At 37.2% G+C, this 25,364-nt stretch overlaps 1 protein-coding gene across 1 annotated transcript; it reads left to right on the plus strand.

Annotated features, from left to right (window-relative positions):
- The first annotated feature begins 330 nt into the window (after positions 1 to 330).
- On the plus strand, positions 331 to 25,315 carry slc26a5 (solute carrier family 26 member 5). Its single transcript, XM_034313205.2, is given in 20 exon segments — positions 331 to 481; positions 4,704 to 4,929; positions 5,147 to 5,286; positions 6,207 to 6,317; positions 10,612 to 10,784; positions 11,528 to 11,692; positions 12,863 to 13,015; positions 13,605 to 13,687; positions 13,762 to 13,909; positions 14,684 to 14,797; positions 15,835 to 15,912; positions 16,920 to 17,015; positions 17,367 to 17,473; positions 18,559 to 18,628; positions 18,743 to 18,835; positions 19,769 to 19,897; positions 22,467 to 22,670; positions 23,405 to 23,459; positions 23,555 to 23,684; positions 23,686 to 25,315. Coding segments are annotated over 19 exon segments (2,253 nt in total). The 5' UTR covers positions 331 to 481; positions 4,704 to 4,777; the 3' UTR covers positions 23,738 to 25,315.
- The last annotated feature ends 49 nt before the right edge of the window (positions 25,316 to 25,364 follow it).

Below are 25,364 nucleotides of genomic sequence, written 5' to 3' on the forward strand. Positions count from 1 at the left end.
GAAACAGAAGAAAGGAGACTTGCTGCACGGTTGGATGTGTTTTTCTGGTGGAAGTTCTGCGCTGCAGTTACACGGTCTGACCAGCAGATGTCACTGATGTCGCTGATGTTACTGATGTCGCTGATTCTGCTCTGTTTTCTAACCCTGCGTAATTTACAGCTTTTTAAAACTTTATTCAGTGTCGTGTTAAGAATAAAAACTTCCTCTCTGTAAACAGAGTCATCATTTCACCTTGTACACACGTACATGAAGACATTTTTAGTAAAATAAAGAGGCAAACAAACCCTTCCGACAGCATTTCCGCACTACACATGTGGACAGTACTACACATCCCAGAATGCATTGCGGCGCGGCGTGTAGGCACGTGGCCTGGCTTCCTGGAGTGAGGCTGCGCTGTGTTAAAGGACATTAGTGTGTTGATCAGTAACCACAGGGAGTTGGAGAGTTTTATTGAGCTCAGCTCACTGCTACATCATTAAAGGTAAGCTGTGAGTTGTAGGCTTTAGTTTCTGTCACTGTGTTACTGTGTGTTTCTTATCAGATCAGAGCATATGCTGCCTTTCCCCTGCGCGTGCTCTGTCCAGTGGGTGTCATGAATTCTACACTCCTGATCTATCTTCTCCTTCCTAAAAGCAGAGAGGAATAGAAATGAGCAGAGGATTGCAGGATCTGACCTGCCCTGCCCTGACTTTCCACTCCTTCTCTGCTGTGGCAGGAGCTCCTGTTCTGTTTCTCTCTAATGTCACTCCTTTACAGCAGAAGATTAAAGCTCCTCATGTAATCATCTGGAGCTTCCATTCTTCTTCCTCTTCTTCTCTTTTGTCTTGAACTTTTCACACTGAAAGGTCATTGCTGGGGTTTTGGCTCGAGTTAAAGGGTAAAGCAGTCTGGGGGTGCGTTTGATCCCTTCACACCTAATTATTTCTCATTTCTTGTTAAATAAAGTGAAAGAAGAAATAGAGGATGTGAGGGTGTAAAAGTAAATATCCATTCATACTCATATAGATATTTCATTGTATCCTCTTAGGACAAATTAAAAAGATTTTTAAAAAAAAACACTCAATTTAATGGGACAAGATGTTCTAAGGAACTAAACCAGTTAAAAAGAGCATGTTACAGAGTTCAGGAATAAAACTGCGTGTGCTGCTGTTACAGGATCATAATAATCAACAATGCAGTGGTGTGATGAAGCGGAGTTAATGTTACCGCCCGAAGTGTTTTATTCCTCTCAAACCAGGGTGTACTTTTTATCCTTTTATAGATACACTAAATGTTTTAACATCTGTGGAACAAGTTAGTTCCTGTTCTCAGTTACTTTATAGCAGCTGTAAACAGTCCTTCCCTCAGCAGACTCTCTTTTTCTCTCTGTCTTGAAGTTAATAAAAGGGAAAAAAAACATGCAGCTTGTCGTCTATTTCAACAGTACGACATTTTCAGGATGCGTATAGTAGATAGTATGATAGATACAGATATATAGTTATTTTGGTTTGCTCACAAAGTGTCAAAAAAACAGCAGACAGTCGAACAATCCTACATTCAGTGTTCCTCTTAGTTCAAGGTCGTCAAAACTAAATGACGCAAGACAGAAAATTAGTGCAAAAATAGATTTTACGCCTGAACTGCTGCTTGTGACAGTGAGTAATAATTTGTGACGTTATAAATTTCATCACATTATTAATATTGTGTCATATTTTCATGTTAAGCCCATATTCTAACTCTTTTTTTTTTTAAAGACTAATAAACACTCATAAGACTCCATCTGTTACTGTTTTAATAATAATAATAATAATAATAATAATAATAAAGCTCTAAATATATTATTTTACTTTACCATTTAACTACTTTTATTATTTGGCTTTCTTTTATTGGCACATTATTTCTATTTTTATGTTACTTTTATATTATTTTAATATAAATTTTAATATTATTTTTCTTTAGTACATCTTATATTTCACGAACTTTTTTTATGTTTATATTTTCTTCCTTCTATCACCGCTATTATTTATTTCATTATTTGCCTTTTTTATTCTTAACAGTTTGTTTTAAATTTCTGATTGTTTTTATTTTACACTGTAAAGCACTTTGAGCTTTTTTAAATGTATGAAAGATGATTTTATACACACACACGCACACGTGCACGCATACATATATATACACACACACAAGCACTCATACATATATATGCGTGTGTGTGTGTATATATATATATATATATATATATATATATATATATATATATATATATATATATACACAACAATTTTTAATTTATATTTTTTTTATTTATAATATTTTATTTATATTTTTGTATTGTCTTGTTGTGTTTCATTTTTAACTTACACTGGAAAAAAGCACTACAATTTTCTATTCTTTATCTAGAAACCTGAGGGGGGCACAAACTTTTGCACTGTATAAAATGTGACCAAACCAAGGCACAATTTAGGAAACCGATCTAGGATTTCTAGCTGATTCAGAGAAACGTATCTGGCTTCCAGTTTGGTTATTTTAAACGTCGTTTTGCTCTTGTGAAGGTTTTCGGTGATGAGAGTCGTTATAGTTCAGTCTCGCAGTAAATAAGTCGAGGTGACAGGATTTCTGCGATCTGTATATCACCATGTTCAGCACGTGTTATACTGTTATCGCGGCCGTGTTCGTACTTCACTATATATGTGCAGGAGCTGTGAATGCTATTTATTTTAGAAATTAATTGGAGTTTTATGTAAATAAGTGTTTGTTTTTTTAATGAAAATATGGAAACTTTATGTTGATAGTGTTAATCCATTTCAGTATTAAAGTTTTATAAGTGATGCTCGGGTTCAGGGTTGCCAGGGTGACGCTTATTTATTTATTTATTTATTTATTTATTTATTCATTTGGGTTGGTTTTGGAAGAAGGATGCAGGTGGAAAAAGCAAGTCTGCACTTTTGGGCCGAGTTTAAAAATACTCCGAAGTAAATCTAATCTATTTCTACTGCCTTTAATTTCAGGTAAACAAAGGCAGAGCGTAAGTGCTGATAGCGTGCCTATGATGTACAGAACCATTTCTATTGGAAGGTATATCGCGGCGGTTGTGAGAGGGGAAAGGAGGATTATGGGAGGGGGGTAATATCTGTGCCAGCGAATCCTGCAGAGAAATGCGTGCGCACCACCGTGAACTCATTTCCCACACAAAGGCTGAGGACAGGAATAAAAATACGTCTCTCTTTTCAGAACTTGGATTCCCATTTTTCGCTGAAATCTGGCAACCCTGTGTGTTTTGTCCTGACTGGCGTGATTAACAGGCTTGTGCAGTTGCAGACTGTTTGCAGTTTCTGATATTATCACATGCCTCAGCTTGTGTTATGGCTCTGCCTCTTTGCCCCTGAAATAAGTGACTAAAGTGACCTGAAGGTTTAGATCACAAAAGTAGATGAGGGATTATATGTAATATTTTGCTAATTTTTTTATCGTAATCTGTACCAGACAAACATGACCTCAATCCAAGCGTAGATACGCATGTACTATTTACTGATTGTGTTTTTAAAAATCAGCTGTCCTATTTAAACCAGCGGAAAATACACCAAACACCAAATCACTAAACCCCAGAAAGACGACTGCAGCATTTCACACGTGACCTGATTTTGCTTAAAAATGAGAAACGAGCGCTGCAGCGCTTCTAAATCTTACGCTCATTATTTGAGCGTGTTTTTTTTTTTTCTGTGATTGGTCAGAGTAACATGAAAATGGACAGATGTCTCGCAGACCAAGTGACACACACACACACACACACACACAGGCACTTTGGTGGATTGATTTGCACGAGAGGAATGTTTCTACAAATCTGCAAAATCTGCAAATGATGAACACGTGCCACGTGATAACCACACACGCAGCGATCTGCAGATCAATTCCACCAGCGTGTTTGTTCATTACAAACGTGTTCACGAATCATATTTCTACTCGTTTAATTTTCTCAGTGGGGCTTTGTTTTTGATTTTAGTGAATCGTTTACCGTTTATTTGTGGAGCTTGATTTATTTTCGTGGAACTCGTGTTAGTTATTTGTCAGATATCTTGGTTGCTACTAATTTTTTAAGTGTATCGTGACATAATCGATCATAGTATTGATATTATATCATCATATCGTCCAGCACTAGTTACTACAGACGTAAATGTCTATGATGTGAGACACGAGTGATTTTTGTTAAAGCTGTGCTGAGGAATTCTGCCATTTCATGCAGAGTAGATGAAAATATGATTCTTAAAGACATTTCTATGGTACAGTAAGTATCACTATAATCACTCACAAACAGTAATGTTGCGTTACAGTGAAAAAAACTGTTCACTAATTTCTATATTATCTACAAAATTAATTTTTTTATATTTTTTAAAAAATCAGTGAACGGAAAATGAATTGAAGAAATTAAATGAAGAAATGAAGAAATTAAACGAAGAAATTGAAGAAATGAATTGAAGAAATGAAGAAATTAAACATCTGTAAAATTTTACAACTTTAAAACATAAACTGAAAATTATAAACATTAACTATTATAAACATCTGCTGCTTCTTATTCTTATGCTTCTTATTAAAAGTATTTTAAACAACACACCCACGAGATTCACGCTATCTCTAAAAAGAGATGTACTGCATGATATTTTTGTTGGTCTCTCCACTATTAATATATTTTTTTAATCATGTCTTATCGTTGTTTTCTGTTTAAACAGGAAGAGGAAGCTGAGAGAGCAGCGTTGCGTCAGTTGTGTAGCTGGGATCAGTGTCATGCTCCTTCTGCGTTGTTATGGATCATGTAAACGGTGATGTTGAATCCTCCTCTACGCTGGTGTACCGACTCGAGAGACCCGTGTTCAATGAAGAACAAATCAACACCCAGCTGCATAAGAAAGAGCGGCCGCTTAAGCCCGTTAGACAGAGACTAGCTGAACGCTGCCGGTAATGCGTCTACATTCTGAATTCGATTTATCCACACGGTGTAATCACTATTCCTTAAATACGTGCGTTTGTTAAGGTGTACTGTAATTATACCTTACTGACTTTAATTGTAGCAACACCATAATTCTGTAATTGTAGCTTTTTGTGGTTCAGTTGACTGGGATTAAGCTTTTCCAGCTCTCACACATATAGTTTTTTTTTTTTTTTTCCCCCTCAGCTGTTCATCTGAAAAAGCCAAATCCACCATCTTTGGCCTTCTCCCCATCTTATCATGGCTGCCATCGTATCCAGTGAAGGAGTATCTGTTTGGAGACATAGTTTCAGGTCTCAGCACAGGAGTCATGCAGCTGCCTCAAGGTCAGGTTCATGTACAGCTGATTAGCGTGTCTAGATCACCGACTCTGATCTCTTTTGTTTAGCTCAGAGTGTTTAACAAGTACAGAAATACACAAATCTGTTAGCGCTGGAGGTGGAAGTGGATTAAAAAAAAGATCATCGTGTTACTAGATTTGCATTCTCTTCTTTGATTTGTGAAAATCTTCTGCACTTTCACTTTTCATGTCAAGCTGTACTCTTAAAAGACATTAAAAAAAAACACAGTTTTGTACTTTTTTTCCTGAAAGTGTAGTTATTATAAAAAATTTTTTTTTTTTCTGAGAGTGTGTACACTAAGCTACTCAGGTATAATTGTACATAGGTTCATATGGATATTTGCCTAGTTCTCTCTCTGTGTGTGTGTGTGTGTGTGTGTGTGTGTGTGTGTGTGTGTGTGTGTGTGTGCTAGCATAGAGAATTCTTTTAAAACAGACTTCTCACTATTAAGCTTTACTCAGATGGGATTAGTTTTACATATGGAGGTGAGGTAACGTAATTATTATCAGAGTATTTCTGGGATTTTAGTCCCCTCCGAATCCGTCATGACAGATTTTTTTTTTTTCTTTTTTCCAAAATCAAAAATGACACCATACGGCTGCTGGGTGGTGCAACACAAAAGTTTGTCCTATTGCCCTATTACAGCTTGTGAGTGTAAATCCTGCTGATGTCACAGCCGTCTGTAAAATCGATCGTGCTGTCTGGGTGGGAGGGGCATACTCACTCTCCCCTGTCAATCACAGTGACACTAGCCAATCAGGGGTGTCTGTGAGCTCATGTATGAGGAAGAGGGCAGAAAACACTTTCCTCAGAGTGTGTCACACTGTGTTGTGATGTCTCTCTCTCTCTCCCTCTCTCTCTCTCTCTCTCTCTCTCTCTCTCTCTCTCTCTCTCTCTCTCTTCAGGTCTTGCCTATGCGATGTTAGCTGCTGTTCCTCCAGTCTATGGCCTTTATTCATCATTCTATCCTGTTCTTCTCTACACGTTCTTCGGCACTTCCAGACACATATCGATAGGTGAGCTTCTCTCCGCAGCTCACACGCTGATATACAGTGAAAATCGGATGCCGCAGAGCCGGGAATGTTAACCGCTGGCTCTGCAGCTGGAGTTTAGACATTCAGACTCTAGACTAATTGATCTGCAGATCGCTGTGCATGTTTACTTAACTTCGCTTTCACAATAAAAAGAAGTCTAGATAAGTGTTTTCCCTTTTCACGTAAAAAACGACACTTAAATTAAATAAAAAATAATGCCACTGGATATTTATTAAGTAAACATTTATTAACCATTTTCTAATTTATAACTGTTATGCTTTCTTACAACATACTCAAGAATGCTATTATTTTATTCTCCTATTCTCCTATGAGAATAAACAAGACACAAATTTAATTAATAATCGTCCTTATTTCTAGAAAGAAGCAATATCATCATTTCAGCTTGAAATGAGTAAAAATGTTTAGAAATAAGCTTAATGCATTTATATTTCTTGTATAATAATCTCAATCATAAATATTCCATAGAGTTATCTTTATTTAAAATCGAGTTTATCTTTATTTATTTAAAATAATAAAACTCATTTCTGTTTATTTTATGCTCTGGATTTTATTCGAGATTCTCTGAAATGCAGGGATGAAGTTGAGTTACTGTTACCATGACGAAGCTGATTCTTTTCCCATAACCCCATTTTTCTACATGATAGATTCCTCTTTTCCTCCAATTACAATTTCAACATTTATTAAAGAACAACACATGGCATCTTTTATCCGTTTATAGTTACATTCAATGCTGTGGAACATCTGTGAAACAGGTTCCTGTTCTCCTTTACGTTACAGCAGCTGTAAACAGTCGTTCTCTCACCAGCCTCTCTTTCTTCCTCTGTCTTGAAGTTGAAGTTGAAGATGTCTCTCCTGAAAATGTCGGAAAAGTGAAAGTTATAGCTTAAAGCGTTGAAGATTCCTTGCATAAATATCACTACAGAAGCGATAACGTATCAGAACGAGTGCGTTCATATAAACCTGGGATTTGCAGCTGCACTACGGTCAGAGCTGCTGTTCTAGAAAATAAATCAACACCACCTGACCACTCATGCATGGTCACATCTGGGGAAAAAAGAGTAATTTAAGCACATACTGTATAATATAAAATATTAAACATTTTTGTATGATCATCTAGAGACACTTTATTTCAGGTTTTACAGTTTGCATTTCCTCACAGCTGGATTAGTCAGAGAGTGCAAACTTTCAAGCCACATGTGTGTTGAGTTTTATTTTGCTAAGTGTAACCATGGAGCAGAGGCTAAAGGGCTGAAAAGCTCTCTCTGGGAGGCACAAAACTACATCGACAGGAAGAAAAACACGACCTTCCCTGTTCTGGACTCCTGTGGACTCGAGCTGAAATCTTCTGTATCTTGTGATCAGCAGAGCTGTCACTGCTGGAAGTCATCAGCAGTGTGCTCTTATGTCTCTGAATCCCTTTTAGAGATATGGCTTTGGAGTGATTTTAAGAAAGAATGGGGATTTTATCCTCTCCAGACTTTCTCTAATAAGCCAGTGAACGCTTGAGGCACTGCTTTATAAAGATCTGATGAAGAATAGAATAGAAGTCGTTACAGGTTCCGGATGGAGGAGAGAAAATCGGCTCGGGATGATTTCTAAGCTATAGTTCAAGAGTACAGGATTACAGGATGTAATATACGCCACATGCCAAGGTAGGAACCTCAAACATCTCCAGGCATCATCCTGGGGGGTCATTCTGGCCAGTGAGAAGGAGGGGCTCATGGAAGAGGAGCAGGAAGAGGTCTGGATGGGGCTTCAGTCCACAGCTTGCTTGTCCGTAATTTTGATGAAGATCTCCTGCTGCTGCTGCTGCAGACCCACAAGAGCCTGGTGCTGGTGCTCCTGCATCCAGGCCAGAGACTGAACCATCTGAAGGTCCGCATGACCTTCCTCCTCTGAGCTGTCACCCAGGTTTCGGCACCAATTTAACAAAAAACAGTTCTCACACACAGCCGCCACTAAGTGGAGAAAGCATGATGTTTTCGGCTGGTCTGTCTGTCTGGCCGTGCGTCCATCTGACATTCTCTTTAACTCAGTATCTCAACAACGAGTGGTTAAATGTTTGGAAGATTTATATAGAATTATCGTCGTATCCAGCAGATTATATTATATAAACTGATTATATTTTGGAGTTGATCCAAACAGGGTCAAGGTCACAGCAAGGTCAAATGTCTAAAATAGCTTCCTTCCTGTTTTGAGTATACTGTAAAAGTATTTCAGGCAAACAAATTAGTAACTAGAAGTATGCTTTTTAGATTTTCCCCAATTTTCGGTGTTAAATAATAAATTTTTTAATTTATCATCTAAAAAAATCTTTATACTTGCATTTTCTTAAACATTTTTTTATTATTAAATGCAGCACTTCCGTTTATGTAACCTATATAACGTAATATTTATAATAACATGCTATTTTTTGTCATATATACCACATCACTGTTGAATTCTGGATCCTGATTGGTCAGAAGGTGTTGATTCATTTTCTATAACAGCAGCTCTGACAGTAGTGCAGCTGCAAATCCCAGGTTTATATTAATGCGCGCGTTCTGATCGTTATCATTATCGTTTCTATAGTAACAGCTCACTCACAGGGACGTGTACGGCGGATGCTCCACGTAAATAACGTACGTAATCCACATATAAGACTCGTGTCATTGTTAATATGGTGTTTTTGGTTTTTTTTAAGTAAGGAGATGTTTAACATTTAGCTGACACTGGATACATTTCTGGAAGGAGTCTCCAGTGTCAGTGTTTTGTAACAGTCAGAGGTTACACTAACACTAACTCTGTTTCACCACTGGAACGTCACGACAGTGATTTTATTTGTTCCTGACATACCGCTAACAGTGGCAGAACTGCATGTCTGTACATAAAAAAAGCTTGTAGTAATGTGACACGCCCTGCCGGAAACGTCGCACACAGACTCCACCCTACCACCTAGTTTGTCCTGTGTTCACCAAGATGTTATCACTACACCCATCTGTCACAGTGACTCAGCAGAGCCTGTCATACACACCTCATTTACTGTCACCTTAACATTTATCAGTCCCAACGAGTCGAGGAGTCGTGATGCCGTTTACCTAACAATATCACACGATTATAGTGATTAACAAACAAAGCAGTTAGTCACCCTGAAGAATAATCACCTTGGCAATGGCTTTCACAGTGCTTATATTCACACAATGCTGTAATCTGTAAGCTACAGCAATCTGAAACCAGGTGAAAAGTTTTTGTCTGAGGGTCAAAAATGCAGCTTAATGACCCCATAATCTGTCTATATTTTACTGTATGTACAGAATAAATACATTTCTCCTGCTATGGCAGTCATGCCATGTTTAAAAAGGCTTATACTAATGCGCTCTTTCTATTACGTTGAGCCGTTACTATAGAAACGACATTCACAAGGACTTGCACGGCAGGTGCTCTACTCCACAAGGTTATTTAGCATTTGTGGAAGGAGTCTCCAGTGTCAGGGCTTTGTAACAGTCAGAGGTAAAGCTGTAACTTTACGTTTTCCGACGTCTTCAGGACAGAGGAGTATCTCGTTATCGCAACAAGCTGCGTTTTTTTGTCTTATTAACTGTAAGAGAGGAAACAGTGATGCTAGTAAGGGAACGACTGATTGTCATTGAAGAAAAATCTGGCAACCAGCGAGTCGTGAACTACATGCAGGTGATTTTTATTAATCTCACTAACTCACTGAGAAAATCGAACCAAGTGCGTGCGTAAGCCGACTCTGAATACGCGAAACTTTCCCTGTGTAAATGTTGCCGCAATACATTGCCGTATATACAGCCCATGGTCAATTATGTTAAGCATCCAGTAAAGTTTTAATTTAAAACATCTGACAGTGTATTATTTAAGATTTTACTAATACAGAAAACATAAAAGCATGCGTTTGTTTGTTTTTATTTTTACTGCTGAATTCTGTGGAGCTGTCTGCGTTTTCTCGTAGCTGGATTAGCCAATGTGGGAAAACTTGCAAACAAACTTGTTTCATGGACGTTCTACAAAAATGCATGTAACTCTAAATGGATAAAAAGTACAATGTGTCGTTCTTTAATGAATAAAATTGTAATGGTTGCAAATTTCTGTGGTTTAAGAGGAATAAACCACTTCAGGACAATATAATCAACTTCAGGATATTAACAGTAACTCCGCTTCACGTTGTTGATTAGTTTTCTGTAACAACACGCTCCCTGGTGTGTTATCTCTTTCTTACTCGCTATACTACATGCTCCTTGTTGTTGTCCTGCAGGCACGTTTGCGGTGATTAGTCTGATGATTGGAAGCGTGGTGGTGGGAGAGGCGCCGGACTCCATGTTTCCTCTGAACGGGACAAACGGGACGGAGCTGATCGACGTGGCGGCTCGAGACGCCAGAAGAGTGCAAGTGGCCGTGGCTCTGACTGCGCTCATGGGAATTATTCAGGTACTCTCCAGCTTCGTAACCAGTCTGAACGCCAGATCGTTTAAAGACTTGAACAGTGCAGTTGGGATTTGTGAGAACCTCGTGTGAGGAATTTTCTCAGCATGGAACACGGAACAAATATGATGGATAGAGTTGTTTAAAAGGAATAAGGACGCATAAAACATCACGTTAGAAATATTACAAAGAACTGAAACAGTGTGTGCTCTTTATATATACAGTCAAGGGCAAAAATTTGTACACCCCTTGCACGAAATGATGAAGACAGACATTTTGCCTCGTTAACTCTCTCTCTGTCTGTTTCTCTGTCACTCTATTTCTCTCTCCCTGTTGTGCTCTATCACACTCTCTCTCTGTTGCGCTATTTTTTCTCTCTTTCTCTGTCTCTCTGTCGCTTCTTCTCTCTCTATCACCCTCTCTCTGTCTGTTGCACTTTTTCTCTCTCTTTGTCTCATTCTGTCTTTCCTTCTCTCTGTTTCTCTGTCGCTCTATCTCTCTCTCTCTCTCTCTCTGTCTGTTGCACTTTTTCTCTCTGTTTCTCTCATTCTGTCTTTTTGTCTCTCTCTGTTTCTCTGTTGCTCTCTCTGTCACTCTATCTTTCTTTCTTTCTGTCTCTCTTTCTCCCTCTCTCTCACTGTTGCTCTACATTTATCTCTCTTTCTTTCTGTCTCTGTTTCTCTCTGTCTCTCTCTGTGTCTCTCCCTCTCTCTCTCTCTCTCTCTCTCTCTGTCTCTCTGTCTCTGCAGCTGGTGCTCGGCGTGCTGAGGTTCGGCTTCGTGGCGATTTATCTGACCGAGCCGTTGGTGCGAGGCTTCACCACCGCCGCTGCAGTGCACGTGTTGGTCTCTCAGCTGAAATACCTTTTCGGGGTTAAAACCCAGCGCTTCAGCGGGCCGTTATCTGTCCTCTACGTGAGTGAACTTCTCAAAGCACACAATCTGTTACTGTGTTATGACATTTGACTGCTGAGACACGTCCTGGTGCTGTGTATGATCACGTTCTCTGTTGATTTTGGGATTTTTTCAGAATGGCTAGGATTTTGTTTTTTGTTAGCACATGAGGACAAGGTCAAGGTTAAACCTGATAACTGCGTCACACGAACGCAGGCAGTAGTCTAAACCACGCTTTACATCATTTTCATCATCACTGAGCACATTCAGCCCTGATTTTTATTAGGTCATGGTAGTAAATAAACATATCAAATGTGCTTTTAGAACGTTTTATATTTTGTTTTGATGTTTCACAATATTAAATGTAACTATAACTGGATAAAACATATTGTGTCATTCAGTTATAAATAAAACTAGCAAATTAGCAAATTGCTGTGATGGGACAGGAATAAAACACTTTGTGATGTGTTGTTTTAGGAAAACAATCAACTTCAGGGTGATGACACTAACTAATAATGATATTAATATTAATATTATTAATTTAAATGAAATTTTCATTTTGGTGCATCATCACTATTTATATTACAGTAATTAATGGATTAATGAATTGCGCAATTAAGTAATCAATTAATGTATTGAAATGAATTATCAGAAAATGTAGTGATTGATTTGGTATAATACATTTTAATAATTAATTGTGTATTTTTAAATAAATAAATAAATATTGAACAACTAGTAAATATTAATAAATAAATTGGTAGATAACATTATAGTGTGTGTATATATATATATATATATATATATATATATATATATATATATATATATATATTATAATAAATATATTTATTATAATATATATATATATATATATATAATAATAAATATATTTATTATATTGTAAAAAAAATTATATTGTGGATACATAATATTGTAAATCAGTAATCATAAATAATAGCAAAAATAAATTTGTATTATTATTATTATTATTATTAATAATAATAATAATAATAATAATAATAATGGATGAATTAAATATTTAAAAAATTAAAAATGAATAATATTTCAAACAAATAAATAGCATGACTCTGTATTTATTTCATTGATTTTTATATTTGATTTGTAAGAAGGTGGAGCTGTGTATATGTTTTCCTGACAGATCCTCCTCTGATCATCTTGTTCTCTGTGCAGAGTCTCATCGCTTTGTTTAAACACATCACCAGCACTAACGTCAGCACACTCATTGTGGGATTGGTGTGTATCGTCTTCCTCTACGGCGTGAAGGACATTAACGAGCGCTTCAAAAAGAAGCTGCCCATCCCCATTCCCGGAGAGATCATCGTGGTAACGTTGTCCTTTTAAAGCTAACCTCACAGTCTACATGTAGTTCTATGTGTACGTCTACATGTACGTGTATGTGTAGGTCTACGTGTACGTGTATGTGTAGGTCTACGTGTACGTGTATGTGTAGGTGTAGGTCTATGTGTACGTCTACATGTACGTGTAGGTGTATGTCTACGTGTACGTCTGCATGTACGTGTATGTGTAGGTGTATGTCTACGTGTATGTCTACATGTAAGTGTACGTCTACGTGTACGTCTACGTGTAGGTGTATGTCTATGTGTACGTCTACATCTACATGTAGGTTTAAGTGTACGTCTACGTGTATGTCTACATGTACGTCTACATGTAGGTGAAGGTCTATGTCTGCGTCTACATCTACGTGTATGTCTACGTGTACGTCTACGTGTAGGTGTATGTCTACGTGTACGTCTACGTGTAGGTGTATGTCTACGTGTACGTCTACGTGTAGGTCTAAGTACGTCTACGTGTACGTCTACATGTATGAGTATGTCTACGTGTATGTCTACGTGTATGTCTACGTGTACGTCTACGTGTAGGTGTAGGTTTGCACTGACGTGTGGATTTGCAGGTGATTGTCTCGACGGGGATTTCCTACGGCATGGCTCTTTCTGAGAACTACCAGGTGGATGTTGTAGGAGAAATCCCTACAGGGTGAGTCCAAGTGCTGCTGTCTTTGTGTTGTACTGAAACGTGTACGGTTTTAAAAACAGGTTTCTTCATTTCAGACTTCAAGCGCCGACTCTTCCAGATTTCAGTCTCTTCCCCAGCCTGATCGCAGATGCTGTAGCTCTGGCTGTGGTGGGCTTCTCCATCGGGATCTCTTTGGCGAAGATATTCGCTCTCAAATATGGCTACAGTGTGGACGGAAACCAGGTGATGAATCACTTCCTGTCTGTGACGCGTAGCTCAGAGCTGAAACTGATGACTGGTCAAACACAGTCATCACATACCACCAAAGTCTATATAGATCTATATATGCTCACTACATCAATGTGTTTTTGATGTTTTTTTATATCATCTGACCACAGCCTTTTCACAGAGATAAAAGTATTGGCACCCATGGTGTCTTTTGGGCCACTGGTATTAAATAAAATGGCTGAATCTTATGTTTAATAGTTCAACCTGTGAGCGAAATCAGGTTTTTAGACTCTTAGGCTCATTATTTAAATGTGTACAATAATATATTGCCTCTTTCTTTCTTTCTTCGAGCCACAGAGTTTCTAACCTGTCTACTCATTTTATTCATCTTTATATATTATCAGATTTATTATTGTAAATCTGTAATGAAGTTAGAAAATCACAGAACGCCTGGTTATGCTTCACTGATGCCATTTTGAGAAGCACGGCACTAGAGGAATACTATTTTGGCTAACGTGATGCTTTGAGAACCACACAGACACTCGACCAAGATACAGACACACTCCTGGCTCTGGAGTTCTCATCATCCCGGGCTGTGTAGTGTGTAAAGTTAGTGTGCTGATAAAATGGATTTCCTGGTTTAGACTAATTTTCTTTCATGGGAACGGCTGAGTGTGATATTTATTCTTTTCTTTTTTTTTTCAAGCCCACGCTGATGAGGTTATGATTGATTTAGTGTTCCTAATTTAAACAGCAGTGATGTGATAACGTTGTGATTTGTGACGACAGGAGCTGATTGCGCTCGGGTTGTGTAACTCGGTCAGTTCCTTTTTCCACACCTTCGCCGTCACCTGCTCGATGTCTCGCAGTTTGGTGCAGGAGAGCACGGGTGGAAAGACTCAGGTAACACACACACACACACACACACACACACACACACACGACTCATTTCAACACTAGGCAGATTGTACTGTACACAGAATGAAACTCATTTATTAACAACATTTTGTAGAACGCAACAATGAATGAATTTATATTTATAAAACACACTGAATATGACACATGCTTTTTTTTAAGAGTTAAGCATCATTACATGTCATGTTTTACGAACATTTCCTTATTTTACAGAGCATACTATTTACATTTACATCCAATTTTTTTTTTTTTTCTTTTCAAACAAAATGATGGAGAGCCCATTCTTCCAAATTTTTTATAAAATGATGGAAAAAAATATTCATCCTCTCATCGGAAGATGGAGATTTAAGTTCGAATGCCTGGAATCCAAGAGAGTGTGATTGGCTGTGTGCTTTGAGTGGGAGGAGCCTCTCTGCACAGTGACACTAGCCAATCGTGGGTGTCTGTGAGATGATGTATGAGGAAGAGGGCAGATAGCTCCTTTCCTCTGAGTGTGCTATGCTGCCATGTGACGCAGCATGAGTTCGAAGAGATGCAGTGTGCGAGCTTCACGTGTCTCAGACGAAGAACGTGATGATTGAGGGGTGATTAGCTAATGGCTGGGAATTTGTAAGACCAAATTAGTGAGAAAACTGGTGGAAAATCTGAAAAAATGAATGTGCATACAGTTTATTCTCATTTGCTGTGGATCTAAAACAGCTTTAATGACGCATTAGCAGAGCTAAATGTTCAGTGCAGGATGCTAAATGTTTTGCTTATTAGCTAATAGCAAGCTGGTTCACAGTGTGTGTATCCGGATATGGTGTTCAGCACGATAGCGTCTCGTTTTATTTCTTGCCTGAGTTTGTTTAAGGTGGTGTGTGTCCTGGTCATGACCTCATTACAGTAGTTTCATTACTGTTGTAATAAATGTAAGATAAGCTAACTTCTTGTAAGTTGTAAATGTAAGATAAGCTTCTGGAATTCATTTACACTGTGTGTGTGTGTGTGTGTGTGTGTGTGTGTGTGTGTGTGTGTGTGTGTAGATTGCAGGGCTGTTGGCCTCCTTACTGGTCCTTCTGGTGATTTTGGCAGTGGGGTTTCTGTTCCAGCCTTTACCGCAGGTACATTTTATTTATCTTTATACAGGTTATTTTTTTATTTATTTATTTTTTTCATTTTTTTTTTTCATTTTCCTCTCCTGGCTTCTTGCTTTAACACACCTGACTGTTTCTGTGTCTGACTTCTTTCCGTACTCGCTACATAGTGCACTATATTCAGGCTCAGCCATTTTGTAGTGTCCAGATTCTCTGGTTAGTTTACTAGATTACCCATAATGCACCTCACATCCAGTGTGCAAAAAGCGGCGTTGTCAGGTTTAGAGTTTTCTCTTGGATATGGGTTCCTTTAAACTTTAAACTGCTATGAGTTCGATGTTTGGGTGTTTTATTAATTCATTATTAATTATTAGAATGATCAGAATTAGTATTTTGTTTTTTTTTTTTCCCCTTTAGCACACATTTTACGTTTAAAAAGTGCTGCAGATGCTATTTTTTTGGTCATGGTGAAGCTTCGAGTTGAAATTTTCAGAAAAGCACCAAGTAAAGTCAAGCGCTTTTCTTACCTCCAGACCAATCAGGAGAAATAGGCGAGAAAAACCGACATGGAGGACAAAACTAGTCGTTAATGAGCGAATATGAGAAGATTTACGACCTCCTGAATTTCACATATTTCACCAAAAATATTGAAGCATGTGTATTTTTTGAGACGTTTTTGAGACCGTCTCACTTACGGTCAAGTCACACAAATCTACAGCGAAGACAAAGAGCTCCTCATCACCAGGACTGCATGGTGATGCATTAATGAAAATAATACATCTTATCTACAGTGCAAGCTAGGCTAGTTCGTTAGCCGATACTAGCTAGGAGTAGCTAGGACTGGTGGCGTTGTTATGGTTACAGTGTGTAAATAGTATGAGATATCAGCGCAAAATGTCTTGGAGCTTTGAACTCCGATCTGAAATGACAAAGAAGATGGAAAAGTATAAAGGAGAGTTAAACGTAATCTGTTCTGGTAAACTTGTTTTTATTGCTGCGTGTTACTGTTTGATTCACGTGGTCTCTTTTCTCAGACCGTGTTAGCTGCGATCATCATGGTCAATCTGCTGGGCATGTTCAAACAGCTCCGAGACATCCCTGCTTTATGGAGAACCAGCAAGATTGAACTGGTGAGTTTTTAAGCTTCTGATCCACAACGTTACAGCCGTCATGTCAGATCCAATTTCCGATGATGAAATGTTCTGTTGGATTTAAGCCAGTGTGCATTTTTAATAATTCGTATAAGGATGCAGGGTCAGAAGAGATATCAGGGTCTGCTATGTATTGTTCAGTTTTGCTGATGTTTAAAAGCTGTGTGTGTGTGTGTGCGTGTGTGTGCGTGTGTGTGCGTGTGTGTGCGTGTGTGTGCGTGTGTGTGCGTGTGTGTGCGTGTGCGTGTGTGCGTGTGCGTGTGCGTGTGTGCGTGTGCGTGTGTGTGTGTGTGTGTGTGTGTGTGTGTGTGTGTGTGATCTTCTCCCAAGGCGATTTGGGTGGTGGCCTTCGTGGCGTCCGTTCTGCTGGGGTTGGATTACGGACTCCTGGTGGCCATTACATTTGCTATACTCACAGTTGTCTATAGAACACAAAGGTAAATAAGACCAGTTCATCCTCACGTCTGTAAACCAGTCTGATGTAGCGTACACATGACAAACTATCACACTGATGATTCAATCAAATGATTCTATAAGTCATATAATCGTTTTGGCCTCCAAAGCCTTTCTAACTATGTGCTTAGATGATTCACTGAATCACTTGAGTTAATCATAAATTGTTTTACCATCCAAAGCCTGTGAGCTTGAATGATTATATCAATCATTTGAGTGAATCATGAATCGCTTTAGCCTACAACGCCTTTCTAACTTAGATAAGTCACTGAATCACTTGAATTAGTCACAAATTGTTTTACGGTCCAAAGCCTGAGAACTTGAATGATTAGTTGAATCATTTGAATGAATCATGAATCATTTTAACATCCAAAGCCTTTTTAACTATGAGCTCGGATGATTTATTGAATCATTTGAGTGAATCATGAATCGTTTTATCATCCAAAGCCTTTCTAACTATGTACTTAGATGATTCACTGAATCACTTGAATTAATCATAAATTATTTTACCATCCAAAGCCTGAGACCCTGAATGATTAGTTGAATCATTTGAATGAATCATGAATCATTTTAACATCCAAAGCCTTTCTAACTATGAGCTCGGATGATTTATTGAATCATTTGAGTGAATCATGAATCGTTTTATCATCCAAAATCTGTGAATGCAATACTTTATGCTGTGGAATTATGGTTCTGCACAAGAGTTTTAAGTTCACTGGGTTGTGGAGTAATTATAACTACATTATCATTATAATTTAGTTTTCTTTTAATCTTTCTTTTTTTAATATAATTGTATAAAATATAAAATGAAAAAATGGCTGCAACTTATGTTATGTGAAATGTTATTTCTATTCGAATATTGTATTTATATTTAAATAGTTTATACTTTATATATAAAATTAGATTGAAATATTTAAACAGAAAGAGTTTAGTGAATTTTAAACTGTGCTTTTGTTCTCAGTTTACACAGCCCTGATGTTTTTCAGTTCATGGGGTGTAGCTGTGTAATACAAGCTTTTCAAAATATTTCCCTTAAATATGATCCCGTGGTGTTGTTTTTTTTTTTCAGTCCTAAAAGTGTTATTCTCGGGCAAATCTCTGACACTGGACTTTACTACGACACTGAGGAATATGAAGAGGTAACACCACTGGTGTTCTTCAGGACTGAAATTGAGTGTTGTTTTAATTTGCATTGCACTCGTAATTCGTTCTTGTCATTTATCAACCAGCTGTCGATATCGCTCTTTCTCCAGGTTACAGAATGTTCAGGGATTAAGATTTTCCACTCCAACACTTCAATCTACTTTGCGAACAGTGACCAGTACGTGAGCTCTCTCAAGGAAAAAGTAAGAATAAAAATCCTCCTCCATCACTGCTTCACGAAAATACAGCTATAGTAGCAGAATAAATAACGTGAAAAGGAATATTATTATTATTATTATTATTATTATTATTATTCGAATGCATTTTATTTTATTTTTTTTAATGCCATATTTGGGCGGCAACATTTTGGGTTTATCCACTGGGATTTGATTGGTTTGTGAAAAGTGGGCGTTTCCAGAACACACATGGAGACGCAAGATTGCAGTCAGTTGTGGAGGACGTTTGTCACGTTGTGTAAAAAATGCGTGGGAAGTGAAGGCAGATAATATCCTGCTAATTTTAGGAGGAGGAGGTGAAACATGACACAAAATGATTGGTTATTTTATTTATTTATTTATTTATTTTTGGGTCCATCCCATTCTACTGTCTTTTCACTTTTGATTTCAGTTAACTGTAATGAAGATATAGTAAATGTAGCAAGGCTGCAGTAAACACTATAGTTTATATATAGTTTATATAAAAACACACACACACACACACACACACAGTGTATTATTCATCTTCTACCACAGCAGTTTTCTACCGAGTGCAGTTTTTTATTCATTCCTGAGCAGCACGTCATACTTTTGATTCTCTTACAGCTTGTATTTATATATCAAAGGTATAAATAATGGAAGTGCTGTACGTATTAAAAGCAGTTGTTTCCTCACCAGCTTCTCTTTTTTCCTCTCTTTAATTAAATAAGACAGAAAAAAACCCTAAAGTTACAGCTTTACCTCTGACTCTTACAAAGCCCTGACACTGGAGACTCCTTCCAGAAATGTTAAACAAACACATTTCTCCTTGACCATTTCAACAAACTCCCGAGTAAACATCAGCATTATACAGTATGCATTTTTGGAATTACATAATAATAATAATATGCGTTTTAATTCAAAGCTTGTCTCTGACTCCAGACAGGCGTCGATCCTGCACAGCTGCTGGCTGAGAGAAAATCCCAGCGGAAGCAGCTGAAAAAGAGCGAAGACAAGAAGAAGAACTGCCATCACAGCCCCGAGGAGAAGAAGCGAGCAGTAGTTAAACTGGTGCGCAGCTTTAACGCATAAGCACTTTATTATCTCCACTACACACACACACCCACACACACACACACACACACACACACACCGTCTCTGTTCATATCACAGCCACACACACACACACACACCTAATTCCACTCTACTCTACTGTACTTTACTCTTTTACTCTACTCTACTCTATTCTACTCTACTCTATTCTACTCTACTCTATTCTACTCTACTGTACTCTAATCTATTCTACTCTACTCTATTCTACTGTACTCTAATCTATTCTACTCTATTCTACTCTACTGTACTCTACTCTATTCTACTCTACTGTACTCTAATCTATTCTACTCTACTGTACTCTACTCTATTCTACTCTACTGTACTCTAATCTATTCTACTCTACTGTACTCTACTCTATTCTACTCTACTCTATTCTACTGTACTCTAATCTATTCTACTCTATTCTACTCTACTGTACTCTACTCTATTCTACTCTACTGTACTCTAATCTATTCTACTCTACTGTACTCTACTCTATTCTACTCTACTCTATTCTACTGTACTCTAATCTATTCTACTCTATTCTACTCTACTGTACTCTACTCTATTCTACTCTACTGTACTCTAATCTATTCTACTCTACTGTACTCTACTCTATTCTACTCTACTGTACTCTAATCTATTCTACTCTACTGTACTCTAATCTATTCTACTCTACTGTACTCTACTCTATTCTACTCTACTGTACTCTACTCTATTCTACTCTACTGTACTCTAATCTATTCTACTCTACTGTACTCTAATCTATTCTACTCTACTGTACTCTACTCTATTCTACTCTACTGTACTCTAATCTATTCTACTCTACTGTACTCTAATCTATTCTACTCTACTGTACTCTACTCTATTCTACTCTACTGTACTCTACTCTATTCTACTCTACTGTACTCTAATCTATTCTACTCTACTGTACTCTAATCTATTCTACTCTACTCTATTCTACTGTACTCTACTGTACTCTATTGTACTCTATTCTACTCTACTCTATTCTACTTTACTGTACTCTAATCTATTCTACTCTATTCTACTGTACTCTATTCTACTCTATTCTATTCTACTTTACTGTACTCTAATCTATTCTACTCTACTGTACTCTACTCTATTCTACTCTACTGTACTCTACTCTATTCTACTCTACTGTACTCTAATCTATTCTACTCTACTGTACTCTAATCTATTCTACTCTACTCTATTCTACTGTACTCTACTGTACTCTATTGTACTCTATTCTACTCTACTCTATTCTACTTTACTGTACTCTAATCTATTCTACTCTATTCTACTGTACTCTATTCTACTCTATTCTATTCTACTCTACTGTACTCTACTCTATTCTACTCTACTGTACTCTAATCTATTCTACTCTACTGTACTCTAATCTATTCTACTCTACTGTACTCTACTCTATTCTACTCTACTGTACTCTAATCTATTCTACTCTACTGTACTCTAATCTATTCTACTCTACTGTACTCTACTCTATTCTACTCTACTGTACTCTACTCTATTCTACTCTACTGTACTCTAATCTATTCTACTCTACTGTACTCTAATCTATTCTACTCTACTCTATTCTACTGTACTCTACTGTACTCTATTGTACTCTATTCTACTCTACTCTATTCTACTTTACTGTACTCTAATCTATTCTACTCTATTCTACTCTACTCTATTCTACTCTACTGTACTCTAATCTATTCTACTCTACTCTATTCTACTGTACTCTACTGTACTCTACTCTACTCTATTCTACTCTACTCTATTCTACTTTACTGTACTCTAATCTATTCTACTCTACTCTATTCTACTGTACTCTATTCTACTCTATTCTATTCTACTTTACTGTACTCTACTCTATTCTACTCTACTCTATTCTACTGTACTCTACTGTACTCTATTCTACTCTACTCTATTCTACTGTACTCTACTGTACTCTATTCTATTCTACTCTATTCTACTGTACTCTATTCTACTCTACTCTACTTTACTGTACTCTACTCTAATCTGTTCTACTCTACTGTACTCTATTCTACTGTACTCTATTCTACTCTATTATACTATATTCTATTCTACTCTACTGTACTCTACTCTGTTCTACTCTATTCTACTGTACTCTACTCTACTCTATTCTACTCTACTCTATTCTACTCTACTCTACTTTACTGTACTCTATTCTACTCTATTATACTATATTCTATTCTACTCTACTCTACTCTATTATACTATATTCTATTCTACTCTACTCTACTGTACTCTATTCTACTGTACTCTATTCTACTCTACTGTACTCTACTGTAATATACTCTGTTCTGTTCTACTCTGTTCTACTCTACTGTACTCTACTGAAATAAGCGTTTATAAATGTCTGTGTAGTTCTTATGAACAAGGTCTTTAAAGATGTATTTTTAAAATAATTGTTCAAAAACTGTGCGTTAATTTATCAATCATTTGTTAATAAAATTGTTCTTGTCAGAGCATGAATCCTACAGTTTCAGAGTGTGAAAGTTGGTTGTGTTGTTGCTGTTAGGATATGGAGTTAAGCGTGAGTCATGAAGTGGTGGACGAAGCCCAGACCCAAGTGGAATCGCACGTTAACGGACAAATCGCCGAGGCCGAGTCTGACTCTGAGGAGGATCGCTTCCTCCAGCCGCTGTGTCCCGTCCACACTATCATCCTGGACCTAAGCTCTGTCAACTTCATGGACTCTGTAGGAGCCAAAGCTATTAAATCTGTAAGCTAACACTTTTTTATTTATTTAAATGTGGCATAGCCACCCAATAGTTATTATTTATACCACAGCGCTGTTGAATTCTGGACTCTGATTGGTGAGAAGAAAGTGTTGATTAATTTCTGTAACAGCAGCTCTGACAGTAGTGCAGCTGCAAATCACAGGTTTTATATTAATGCACTCGTTTATATTTATACATTATCGTTTCTATAGTAACAGCTCATTCACAGGGAAAACTGGGTGAAGTATTCTCTAAGGAGATATTCATTTAACATTTATGGAAGGAGTCTCCAGTGTTAGTGGTAAAGCTGGAACTTTAAGTTTTCCGACATCTTCAGGACAGAGGAGTTTTTTTTGTATAATTAACTTCAAGAGAGAGGAAAAAAAAAAGAGAGAGGCTGGTGAGGGAAGGACGATTTGTAGCTGCTATAACGTAAGCGAGAACAGGAACTAACTTGTTAAATGTTACCACTGAATGGAAAAAGTATGATGCATCATTCTTTAAGGAATAAACATGTATAATCGTTGGCAAATTCCTGTTATACAAGCGGAATAAACACTTCAGAACGCTCTGTTATGGGAAAGTAGTCACGTTGTCATGGTAACAGTTACTTTGCTTCATCACGCCACTCTGTTGTTGATTATTTTTCTGTAACAGCATAACGCAGAGTGTTTTATTCCTTCCATAAACTAAAGACTCTCTCTGTGTGGTGAGTAAATGTGTGATTTTATTGCAGGTTATTAAGGAGTTCGCAGCCATAAATGTGAAAATCATGCTTGCTGGATGTAACCGTAAGTGCAGATATAATGTAAATATAAAATACGCTATGATTTTAAAAATGCTAGGTATTGATCGTGTGTGTGTGTGTGTGTGTGATGTTGGACAGGAACTCTACTCTCTGATCTCAGGACTCTGCAGTTCTTCAGCGGTCCTGTGACCCTGGACATCATCTTTCCCACCATTCATGATGCTGTACTGCACTGCCAACACACGAGGGCGCTGTCCTCCTGCCCTGCCAGCTAGTGAGCGCCCAGGAAACAGGAAGTGCTGTCCTGAAGGGCTGGAATGATGAGTGTTTGAAGTGTGGAATGAGTGAGTTTGGAGTATAAAAGCATTTAGAAGCAAGAAAGGAACTAGATGTCAAGCACTTCTACGTGTAACACCTCCTGCCTTTAAACTCATCACGTGACTGCGTGAAGATAATGTGAGTAAAACACGCTCTTTATGACCACAGCACTGAAGTTACGCACACAGACGTGGACTCGGATTCATACCTCTTTAGCAGTCTGTTGTATGTTGGTTTTTTTTTTCTACTGAACACACTCTTTGTTCTTCCCAAAATGTCGCATTGTAAAGTTTTAAGGTGTTTTCACACTTCCTCACTCAACCACATGCCTGGATGTTGATGGGGGTTTTTTTGTCGTTGTTTTGTTTTGTTTTTTTTTTTTGCTATTTTCTGAGATTTTAAATTAATGAATTAAAAAAATATTTAAGGTGTAACTGGAAAAAAAAATTAAATAGTTACAATATTAATATTTATTTAGGTGTTTTTTTTTTGTTAGTTTTTTGGTGACATTTTATTTAAATGATTAAAAATTATTAAATTATTTAAAATGTGACCAAAACAAACCAAACAAAAACAACATGAATTAAAAATGATATTAGAATTAAATTAATATTAAATGAATGAATTAAAATTATAATAACAATGAACCAATGAATGAATGAAGGAAGGAATGAATGATAGATATTTTAATAATTAAGCAAATAAGTAAGCGAGCAAATAAATAAATAAATCATTCATTCATTCATTCATTCATCACACTTTTCAGACTTTTGACTGACGTCAAGCGCTTCTTTACCTCCTGACCAATCAGGTCACAAGTTGGGGGACGAACGAGAAAAACAAACATGGCGTACAAAGTGTCAGTGAGTGACTACGAGGAGATTTCCATCATGCTGGAACAATCTTTCTTTCATCTACATTACTGAGAATAACAATCTAATCTAGAGCTAAGCTAGTTAGCTAGCTGACACTAGGAACACTGAAGAGCGTTGCTATGGTTACAGCACGTGGTTCTTTACTTCCTGACATGTAGTTGTTTGCGGTTGTGTTTAAAACCGTACAAATAATGACTTAACATGCGTTATTGATGTTTTTAATGTACGACATTGTGATAAAAACGTAAGCTCAGATGCTGTTACAGTGTTAGTTTATAGTCCAAATGCTGGTAGAGATCAAATTTTGTATTTAAGATGCTTCTCTGTGTGTCACTTTTGTATTTTTCACTGGATTTGGTTTTGATCTATAATCCAGGGAACAGGTCAAGAGACTGGATCTTATAAACCAAATGCTGATGTTACTGTTTTTGATGGTTTTTTTTGTTTTTTTTTAATTCACCTACCAAAAAAAAAAAAAAAAAAAATTCAAGACTGAAAGAGTCCATGATTACCCATAGACTCTCCTGATAGTGTCTTGAAATTGTAAGAATTAATATTCAAATATGTTAATATATTACTGTGAATGTTTCAGGTGTGTGTGTGTGTGTGTGTGTGTGTGAGGCTCGTTATGAAACATGGTCAGCATTTCCCCTGCAGAGAAATTAAGCCTGAAGCTGTGTAGTTGTGTGTAGTTTATATAATAATGTAACACTATTTTGTGCTTTTTAGAGGTATTTTGTATAATAAAAGAAATA

The sequence above is a fragment of the Pangasianodon hypophthalmus genome, chromosome 18, assembly GCF_027358585.1.
Source record: "Pangasianodon hypophthalmus isolate fPanHyp1 chromosome 18, fPanHyp1.pri, whole genome shotgun sequence".
Lineage (NCBI taxonomy): Eukaryota > Metazoa > Chordata > Actinopteri > Siluriformes > Pangasiidae > Pangasianodon > Pangasianodon hypophthalmus.